Source organism: Triticum aestivum, chromosome 3B (assembly GCF_018294505.1).
Source record: "Triticum aestivum cultivar Chinese Spring chromosome 3B, IWGSC CS RefSeq v2.1, whole genome shotgun sequence".
NCBI lineage: Eukaryota > Viridiplantae > Streptophyta > Magnoliopsida > Poales > Poaceae > Triticum > Triticum aestivum.
The window spans coordinates 151,007,954-151,018,495 of record NC_057801.1 but is presented as its reverse complement, the minus strand read 5'-3'; the positions used below and the strand labels follow the sequence as shown (position 1 = coordinate 151,018,495).

The 10,542-nt window shown below is 50.6% G+C and overlaps 2 protein-coding genes across 2 annotated transcripts; both read right to left on the bottom strand.

Moving 5' to 3' along the window:
* Positions 1-1,456: 1,456 nt before the first annotated feature.
* Positions 1,457-2,472, bottom strand: LOC123069099 (uncharacterized protein At1g15400). Its single transcript, XM_044491854.1, has one exon. It carries the CDS (start codon positions 2,375-2,377, stop codon positions 2,048-2,050), a length of 330 nt encoding a protein of 109 aa, XP_044347789.1. The 5' UTR covers positions 2,378-2,472; the 3' UTR covers positions 1,457-2,047.
* Positions 2,473-3,347: 875 nt separating this feature from the next.
* On the bottom strand, positions 3,348-5,430 carry LOC123069098 (FBD-associated F-box protein At4g10400). Its single transcript, XM_044491853.1, has 3 exons — positions 4,424-5,430; positions 4,055-4,198; positions 3,348-3,936 (listed from the first exon to the last, which is right to left on the bottom strand). The coding sequence occupies exons 1-3, from the start codon at positions 5,348-5,350 to the stop codon at positions 3,541-3,543; spliced, it is 1,467 nt and encodes a 488-aa protein (XP_044347788.1). The 5' UTR covers positions 5,351-5,430; the 3' UTR covers positions 3,348-3,540.
* Positions 5,431-10,542: the final 5,112 nt, after the last annotated feature.

Sequence of the window (10,542 nt, the reverse complement as noted above, 5' to 3'; positions counted from 1 at the left end):
GGATGCAGACCCGTGCTAGCATACACGACGAAAACTCTTATACTACTAGTAGAGTAGAGACCTAAATGGACACACTTTGTACTAGCAAGTGAATCAAAACAGTTAGGAACATAAAACTTAGGCAAACGAAAAGTTGGGATGGGTGGAGGTAAAGCAAGTGCTTGTCTTTTCATGCAACTAGCTAGCTGAGAATGTAGACGACAGTAAGTGCCAGAAAGCTCTAGGGGTGGCATGAAGGTCAAAGGATGGTGACAGGAACCTACACAAAAGCAAAGCAATTATAGCACGTTCATCTAGTCTTTGCTCAAATTTTGTTTCTTCCATTTAGTAATATATGGACGTCCCAGCTAAGTGCTTGCAAATCAGCAACTGTTAAGACAAGACACTGAGAATCTCCTCTCTTTTCCTTTTCAATCTATGACCTCGTTACCAAAAGGCTGTCATAATTCTAGGGTTATCTGAAGTTTCAGTACTACTACTAGAAACTTGAACCTGGAGATGACCATACAGCTGCATGCTAAAAGCAAATGAGTACACGTAGCAAGCCACAGCACTCCAACCAAATGTTAAGTGCATCAGGTCAACTTGTCCACCGGGATACCACTCATGGATAAGCTTTATTAGTGCAACATACAGTCTTCTTCTTCAATAATGGGCACATATACTCTACTAATTGACGTCAAATCTGCCCAGGGCCCAGAATTACCAGCATGACTTTCAGGATTTTCCCAAGTTAAGCCGCTAGCCAACCGAACCATATTTTGAACCACCAGCATGACTAGAGCAAGATTGTCATAATAAAGAATTAAGCAAATACTGACGTTTTTTCTGCATCTCTAAGCCACAAGAATAGCACTATAGCAGACTGCTAAAGATCCACAACAAACTTCTGAACTTGGAATAGGAGAGCACACAATTTGAAACGGCGTCAATATCAGAGGGTGGGGTGCATTCAGTACACACAGCATTCAAAATATACAAAATTGGGAAATAACCTCCAGATTTGTACTACTTAGGTATGGATCATGATTGCTCATTGCAATCACTGTTTAGGCAAGCCACCAGAACCGCTAAACCTGCTCGCAGTCTAGGCATCGCCTTGCCTCCTTCATAATCAACAATTAGACCCACTTTACCTACGTAATCAGTGTTCATGTCACTCAAATTCTCAACAACTTCTCTTTGGTAACAATTCTCAACCTAGAATCCCATCCCAAGCAACACAGAGCTTGCCAGCCGAAAAAAAGTGCTGACAGTTCAGGAAAAAAAATCAGTTGAATTTTATGAGATGAAAAATCATATGGAAGGGAGGAAAACATTTTAAGAGACATAATAAGAACCAATCAAATTCATGAAATACCTCACATCGCAAATGTAGGTCGATTCATACATTGGCTCATGGATGTGCACCATACGGATATAGTGACCTCCAAACAAGACAAATACACGGACAACATTTACAAATATAGTCACCTTTAGACGATTCAGATACAGAACCAAATGAAAACATCATGTTCATGTACAGCGACTTATACAAGATATGTGCTGCAGCAGAGATGCACAATTTCTATCATGTACCCCAAGCTAGACGAGGCGGTCACTCAAGAAAACAGTTGCATCACAAACTATCAAGTGGTAGAGAAATCAGCAAAAATATGCATAACACCTTAATAAACAGATATGCTCAAACTTATCCAAACTGCATGCAACTATACGAGCATATCACTGAGTACTACTCCCTCAATTCCATATCAAGTGTTGTACTTTTTTTTTATAACAAAGGCTCGAGACAGAGCCCGGCTTTGAATTAGCAAAGCCATCAACCAGCCAGGAAATTACAACTAGAAAGCAGAAAATAAAACTGGGGATACCAGCTACAGATACAAGCACAGAGGTGGGCAGCTGAGGAATCAAGTGTTGTACTAAATCAGTGACACTTGATATGGAACGGAGGCAGTAGCATGTATATACTCGATGGACCTGAACTTCACAAGCTCCAGAACCAGGTAACCCAGTCACACTATGGTCGATGAATACACAGATCACTCTAGTGGTACCTTCTGGCCTTAGATGGCTGTGAAGGTGCTGTCTTCCTGAAAATCCCACAGAAGATGCAGCCAGGAACCTTGGGCGACGGTGGATCCATGGCCGGGGCTACGCGCCGTGTCCGGAACGCCTGGCTGCCTCGCTCGGTGCCATCGTTGCGCCTGCGCTGCGCCCCGACAGACCCAACGCTGCGGGAGTGCCGTAGCTCCCTGAACTCTGGTTCCCCTGAGGTCCACTGGCTATGTTCATCCGACATGAGCCTCTCGCCCCAGACCATGCCTGATGATCCTGACCTCCTGAATGTCAGTGAAGACCTCTGCAGCCCAGCCATGGATGTAATCTTCCCTGCCCTTCTTCTGGGTTTGTCTCTAGGTGGGTTTTATGGATGTGCAATGAGGGCTGAGGGTGCAGGAGAGTGATGGATATGTGCAAAGCTAAATAGCATGCATATCCACTGGTTGGAAAATGCAGCAAAATTGCTGGATAAGGGTCAGACGATGGTGACAGGCACATATATAGATACTGGTGAGGATTAGGATGCTTACAAGACGTGGCCGTACACTGAGTTGGCATGAAGCAATCATTGAGGCAAAAATAATTGACTGAATTATTTAAAACATCGGTAGAATTTCAAACTTGAACACTACTGATGTGTGTAATTTCTTGAGTGAAAACATGATCGTCACAGGCATCTCCTCAACTTGTTTTCTACTTCTGAATATGGCCCTCAAGCTCAAGGTCAAGGCACGTGTTATGTACTGCTGCAGATTCTTTTCTAAGGCGAATATATGCTGCTATTGCTCATCACTGGCATCATCAGCACATCAAACCAATTTGATTTGTACCTACCCTAACCAGCCCTGATCAAGTCCTCCCGATCACACAGGATAAGCTGGAACAAACATATCCATGATAGTTTTGCTTGCCACTAGCATCATCAGCACATCAAACCAATTTGATTTGTACCTACCCTAACCAGCCCTGATCAAGTCCTCCCGATCACAGAGGATATGCTGGAACAGACATATCCATGATAGTTTTGCTTGCCAAACACTAGAGAAAATAGTCAAGGCATGTATTACAAGCCCATGGAGCAACCAAGAAAACTAAAACTCAGCCAGCAGCCCAGCAGACCTAAGCATGATCCAGGGGCTAATTCATCAACCTGACTAGAGCATTGTATACTCTGGGTTGAATTGGCAGAGGTGGTCGGCACGTATATGATATCTGCAAGCCATGGAATGCTGCCTAGCTAGTGCTGGATGAAACAGAAAAAGGAGCACTACAAAGAAAAATGATACTAGGATGGTAAAAGCAATATAAAGTCTCAAGATGTAACTAACTGCATGTCTTTTACTTCTATCAGCATCAAAGACAGATCAATGTTGATCACACACAGTGCATAACATGTCAAATCAAACATCAGTTTCAGCTAACATGAACACTTGCAGCTGCTCATGGTACCTGAAGGAGTGCTCTGCTTCTTCAAGTGCATCAGCGGAAAGGGTCCTTTACAGAGGGATCAGACGCTCTGCGGAAGCTCCAACCATCCACCACTTTAGGACCCGCCACCACCAGTTGACAGTCCTCGCAGGCCCATGCTCCACGCGTCAGAGCCCCTGCTTTGACAATCACCTCATTCACCTCATTTGGCAATGAAATTGAGAAATCCCATGCCGAAGCAAACATTTCTCGGGTAATCACAACAAGCAAAGACCGCAGCTTCTCTGCACTACTGCTAACAAACTCGAGGAATTCGTTTTCGCTTTGTTTTCCGCGGAATTCATGGATAACCACCTTCTTGACGTGCGACTTCACACATTCGATAGGACGGATCTCTTGCCAGAACTCAGTATAGTGTGTTCCAGTGGGTTCATCGGCCATGACAGACTGCAAAATGGTAAAAGTGGACAGTAGTTTAATCACCTCGGTGACAGATAATCTATGATATGAATGCCGAACAGCTGACTGAAGGAATGTGCAGTGCAGGAGGGTATGAAGAAGTCACCTCGATGTGCAGCCTGTCAACTTCGGGAAAGCATCTGAGGACGCTGGCCAGCATCTTGACCTCCTCAAAGACACCAAAGTTCACCTTCAAGGCCAATGTCTTGACGCTTGGAAACACGGTGCTTGGGCTCACCATTGTATCAGGCTGCAACGCAATGCACCAAGAGAGAAAGAGAGATCATACTTCATTCCGTTGATACAATGATCACATACAAGATTCACGCATCACTTGACACGCCGAGAGAAATGTTTTGCTATGTGCATCGCGTAATGAAGAGGGCATGCTCCTTCTAGTAGTATCTTAAAATGTGGATACAGATTGGAATATGGAATGCCATTACTGAAAGTGAGATGCATTGAAAGGTAGTACCTTGATGACATTCTCGCCAATCTGCAGCTGGTGAACTCTCGGCTCCAAGTAACCCAGCACCCGCAGCTTCGGCGCGTCAGCAATGCTGACCCTCACAGCCACCGGGTCGTCTTCACCATCAATGGTTTTCCACAGAATGAGCCGCTCCAGGAGCGGGGAGTCCATGACGAGGACCTCCTTCATGAAGCACTCCCAGAGGAGCACGCACTTGAGGCTTTGGCTGCGGAGGTGGACGCGCTCGCAGGTTGGGCTGAGGACGAGCGCGAGGGTGTCCAGAACGGGGCTGGAAGCGAGCAAGCGGTCGAGGTCGCCGCCGAGCATGTCGTCGGTGCCGAACAAGCTGAGCTCCCGGAGGTGTGGAAATCCGTCTGCGCCTCCACCGGGTGGGCTGAAGCCGTTGTCCGGGAACCTCCAGAATCCCAGGAAGAGGCGCCGGAGTGAGGCGCAGCGGAGGATGTCGGCGGGGACGACGGGGAGGCGTTCGTCGTCGGCGGGCTTGTTGACGAGGACGAGGTCTTGGACGCCCTTGGCGGCGAGGAGGCGCGGCCACTCGGCGAGCTCACGCTCGTGCGACGCGAAATTGCAGCAGGTGATGCTGACGGTGCGGAAGGGGCCCGGGTGGTCGGCGAGGATGCGGGCGACGGCGGCGACGCGCGCGGGGTCGCCGGCTGGGAGGAGGTGGGCGTCGTACATGACGAGCGGCGTGGAGCGCCAGAGGTGGCGCCAGCGGGAGGCGAGCGCGGCCGTGCGGGCGGCGTCCTTGACGGGGAGGCGGGACACGATGTCGCGGAGGAGGTGGTCTTGGAGGGCGCTGATGCGGTCCTCGCCGGCGTAGCCCGGGACAGCGGAGAGGGAGGCATCCCTAATCCTGGCGATGGCGTCGATGCCGGGGAACCACCCAAGGACTTGCTTGACGCTCGCGGCCATGGCGGCGACCGGAGGCGAGGGTTTTGGCCGGAATGGAGTGGGAGGGGTGTGGTGGCTGGCTGGCTCCGCTGGTGGAGGAGTAAGAAACCTTGGGCCTACCAAATCTCGGAAAGCTGGTTACCCACCGGCCCATGTAGCTGCATGCGTTGCCGGTCCACCGAGATGGAATGGGAATAGCCCTCAAAAAAAAATGGAATGGGAATGTTCTTTGTCTCAAAAAAAAAAGGGGGGGGGGGGGGATGTCCTTGCCGTCATTAAAAAAAAGAATGTTCTTTGTGCCAGGAAGACATATTACAGATAACATCATCAGTGCTTATGAGTGTCTTCACTTTATGAAACACAGCAAGGCCAAGGTAAACAGTTTTTGTGCCCTAAAGCTCGATAATGATAAAGCTGGGTTTCGCTCCAGCCTGGGTACAGTTCGTCATGAACATGGTGCGTTCAGTTTCGTTCTCAGTGCTTTTTAATGGTGAGAGACTAGACACTTTCTATCCATCCAGAGGTATTCGGCAGGGAGATCCGATATCCCCACATCTCTTTTTAATCGCAGCAGAGAGCCTTTCGTGCCTACTGAAATCCAGTTCCTCGTCGTCTCAGCTAGAAGGGATCAAGGTGGCACCACGACGCCCGTCGTGAACCATCTCCTTTTCGCCGATGATAGCCTGCTGATGTTTAAATCAAGTGTTAAAGGGGCTGTTGCAGTATCAAACCTATTGGAACGCTACTGTTTGGCTTCAGGACAGCGCATAAATCATGAGAAAGCATCTATCTTTTTCAGCAGAGGTTGTCCACGGGGTATGAGAGAAAATATCAAAACTACTTTGAATGTTCAGAATGAATCCCTCAGCGACAGGTGAGGGAGTCCTGGACTAGGGGGTGTCCGGATAGCCGAACTATCACCGTTGGCCGGACTCCTGGACTATGAAGATACAAGATTGAAGACTTCGTCCCGTGTCCGGAGGGGACTTTCCTTGGCGTGGAAGGCAAGCTTGGCGATACGGATATGTAGATCTCCTACCATTGTAACCGACTCTGTGTAACCCTAACTGTCGGTGTCAAAACCGGCGGATCTCGGGTAGGGGTTCCCGAACTGTGCGTCTAGGTGGATGGTAACAGGAGACAAGGGACACGATGTTTTTACCCAGGTTCGGGCCCTCTCGATGGAGGTAAAACCCTACTCCTCCTTGATTAATATTAATGATATGGGTAGTACAATAGTAGATCTACCACGAGATCCAAGAGGCTAAACCCTAGAAGCTAGCCTATGGTATGATTGTTGTTCGCCCTACGGACTAAAACCCTCCGGTTTATATAGACACCGGAGAGGGTTAGGGTTACACAGAGTCGGTTACAATGGTAGGAGATCTACATATCTGTATCGCCAAGCTTGCCTTCCACGCCAAGGAAAGTCCCATCCGGACACGGGACGAAGTCTTCAATCTTGTATCTTCATAGTCTAGGAGTCCGGCCAACGGTGATAGTTCGGCTATCCGGACACCCCCTAATCCAGGACTCCCTCAGTAGCCCCTGAACCAGGCTTCAATGACGACGAGTCCGGCGCGCATATTGTCTTCGGCATTGCAAGGCGGGTTCCTCCTCCGAATACTTCATAGAAGATTTTGAACACAAGGATAGTGTCCGGCTCTGCAAAATAAGTTCCACATACCACCGTAGAGAGAATAATCCTTACACAAATTCAATCTGCTGACGTATTTTACGGCGTGACATCACATCACGGCCAAGCCTTTATTGGAATCATTTTTACTGTCCCACCTCAGCGTGTTTAGCGAGACGGTTTCTTTGGCACGTCTTGTCAAAGCAGAGATTGTGTCCCCTTATTCCGGGATTCTTATCAATGCGGGCGTGGGTAACCCAACCGCGCCATTGATTAGGGCGCTTGGGAGATAAGCGAGTTTTATCAGGCTAGTGGGGACGCATAGTTTCGTCCGTCCATATAAGGGGATAAGGATCCACCTTTGTACCTACGCCTTCTTCCTCCTTTGCTTATCCATTTCCGCGCACTCGAGCTCCAGCGCCCAAGTCCGCACATCTCGCCTCAACCTTCCCCAGCCATGTCCGGAGCGGGAGGCAAGTGGATGGTCTCCTCCATAACGGAGGAACAAGTCAAAAAGCTGCGGAAGGCCGGATACTTATCCAGCGACATCGTGCATCAGCTCCCCGACAAGGGGCAGCTCCTTCCTACCCCCAGGCCCCATGAGAGGGTGGTGTTCCTTACCCACTTCCTCCGCGGACTACGTTTTCCACTTCACCAATTTGTCCGGGGGATCATGTTCTACTATGGCCTAGATTTCCACGATCTGGCCCCGAACTTCATCCTCAACATCTCGGCGTTCATCGTTGTGTGCGAGGCCTTCCTCTGCATCCAGCCCCACTTCGTCTTATGGCTGAAGGTTTTTAATATCAAGCCGAAGGTAGTGGGCGGACGCCAAGCGAAGTGCGGAGGTGCCATGGCAGGCCGGATGGCCAACGTCCTATGGCTCGAGGGCTCCTTTGTGGAGACAATAAAGGGGTGGCAATCGGGGTGGTTCTACATCACCGAGCCGCGTGACCCTAAATGGGCGGTGGCCCCTGAATTCCGATCTGGTTTCCCCACACGGCTCACCTCCTGGAAAGAGACGGGCCTAACGTGGGGAGATTCGGAAGAGCTGACCGGACTTCAAGCCTGCGTCCAAAAGCTGGTGAACAAGAATCTCAAGCTTGTCAATGTAGTCCAGGTCATGCTCATACGCCGGATCCTCCCGTGCCAACAACGGGCCTTCAAATTGTGGGAGTTTGATCCGGCACAACACCAAACCTTGAGCAAGCTCTTCGACACTACGTACGAAGATGCCTGGAAGGTGCTATTTAAGGGCGCCGAGGCCCCCACATCCGCTATCGAAGATCGCGGATTCAGCTCCGGCGTCAGGCCAGCGAGGTAAGCTATTCTACCCTTTACGGGATTCTTGTTTTTCATAGTCTGACTCTATGTGGGATCTAAACTCCCTTACCTTTGACAGGACTGGTTGAAGAAGTCCGAGCAGGTTAACTGTCCGACTCCTTTGCCAGAAGACCCAGCGGACGCCCGCTTAACGGGGCTGCTGGTTCCGACACCTCACGTGGTGCCTGAGAAGAAGGCCAAGAAGAAGGCCACGGGAACTCGAAAGAGTTCCCGGCGTCAGGTGTTATCGGACTCATCATCCGATGACTCCGAGGCGGACTCCTCCCGCGAAGACGAGGAGGAGAAGAAAGAGGCTTCTCCCCTAACAGGGGGAGAGAAGAAAAGGAAGGCCTCCCCACTGGGGAGGCCGGACGGTCCAAGAAGGGAAGGACCCTTCCTCCGGACTACTCCACCAACGCCAACCACGGCAAAGAGGAGTGGCCCTCGAGGGCCAAGCCCCTGGCGAGATCGTAAGTGTCCGGATTCCATAATAACTCATGATTTTTCATTTGTCGCATGGTGTCTTCTAACGCCGAATACAACCATGTAGCCCGCCCAAGGATGAGCTCCCCGCTTCGTCGAGCGGCTCCCTGGGTTCGTCGGATGTGAATAGCACTTCACTTCCGACCGCCTCCTCCCCTCGCGACGCAGAAGACACCGCGGTGGAGTCCCAAAAGGGGCCCAACCAGGAGGAGGTGGTCCTGGAGGCGCCGCAAGGCGACCTCCCGGACTCCGGGCACGAAGGGGGCAAAACCCTAGAGTGCTCTAAGTCCGGCCCTGTGCCGGACTCCGTACCAGAACCTTCAGTGGTTCCAGAGTCCTGCAGGCAGCCCCTTCATAAGAAGGGCAAGACTGCGACATCGGCGGCCTCCATCCAACCGGAGGCGCCAGATAATTTGCTGGAGGCGCTTAACGGCGCCTCCATCGACGAGGAGCACCGCACTGTTATGAGTGCGGTGATCCAGAAAGTTCAGTCCGCCAAGAGCGGGCTGACTGAAGCCTGTACCAGTCTTCTAACAGGCTTTGAGGTAAGTTTTTAAGATATGTAAGAATATTACCGCATATACAGTAGCCCCTGATGCTCAGTTTGGTGTTCGGAAAGAAAAGCCAAGCTGAGGATCTAAAAAGATATACGCATGAGTCTAACCATAAATATGTCAATATGGGAATGCAGGCTGCGCTGCTGACCTCTGCCACACTGACTGCGGAGGTCAATGCATTAAAGCAGAGCCTCGAGCGGTCCGAGAACAAGCTCGGCCTTGCCAAGAAGCAGCTCGAGGATAAGGAAGGTAAGTAATACCTTATTAAAGTAATACCTTATAGAAAGGATTTGGTTGCAAAAAATGACAGGAATAATGTGGGTATTGCAGGGGCCACGAACGAGGTGGCGACCCTGAAGGAAGCGGTGTCCAAGGCCGAAAATAGTGCGGCCTTGGAGCGCACCGAGCGAGAGAAGCATGAAGTGCGGGTGGCGGAGGTGCGGCAAGAGCTCCAGGCTCTCGTGGAAAAACACGAGAGTTTCGAGCGTGACTAGAAGACTCGAGAGTCCGAGCTCGCCTTGGCTCTTGAGAGTGCCAAAGCCACTAAGGCCGAAGCCCAAAAAGCCCTCCAGGAGATCGAGGCGATAAAGAAGATAGCGGCGGGTAAGGCATTTTTTATGCAAAGCAAGCATGTAAAAGTGAATTATCTGTTACTTACCCGAATCCGGAGCTCTTCAGGAGCGTTCGCCGATCTGCCCCGTAGTGTGTCTGATGCTGCCACGTTCTACCGAGCCGAGGAGGGGAGCTCGACAGAGAAGGTGTTCTGGTCTCAATATGCTGAGGCCAGACATCCGGTGCCCCTGAGCGACCAGCTGAAGCAGCTGGTCGAGCTCCACAAGGTTGCCGAAAAGGCCATGAAGGGCCTCATAGTTCGGCTGTGGCCTAAAGAAGCCATGCCTGGGAGCTACTTCGGTCTGGTGCGGCGGCTGGTGGACGCCTGTCCGTGGATTGAAGTCATGAAGCACTCCGTCTGCATTAAAGGTGCCCGTCGGGCCCTTGCCCATGCTAAAGTGCACTGGGGAAAGATGGACGCTGAGAAGCTTGTGACGGACGCGCCACCGCCGGGCAAGGAGTATCACAAGCCCGAGATGTACTATAAGGGCGTCCTGAAGGGTGCCTGCATTATAGCGGGCGAATGGTCCAAAGATGTAATTTTTTAGTAGACTCACATTTGTTATCCTGTACGCTGAAAACTTTGTTCATATGCGCTAAGC

Bases quoted from the DNA above. Each gene is read 5' to 3' on its own strand.
- LOC123069098 (XM_044491853.1), bottom strand. From the start codon at position 5,350: ATGGCCGCGAGCGTCAAGCAAGTCCTTGGGTGGTTCCCCGGCATCGAC. The intron at 4,199-4,423 runs GTACTACCTTTC...ATTGCGTTGCAG, and splicing joins TTGGCGAGAATGTCATCAAG to CCTGATACAATGGTGAGCCC. The intron at 3,937-4,054 runs GTGACTTCTTCA...ACCATTTTGCAG, and splicing joins TTGACAGGCTGCACATCGAG to TCTGTCATGGCCGATGAACC.
- LOC123069099 (XM_044491854.1), bottom strand. From the start codon at position 2,377: ATGGCTGGGCTGCAGAGGTCTTCACTGACATTCAGGAGGTCAGGATCA.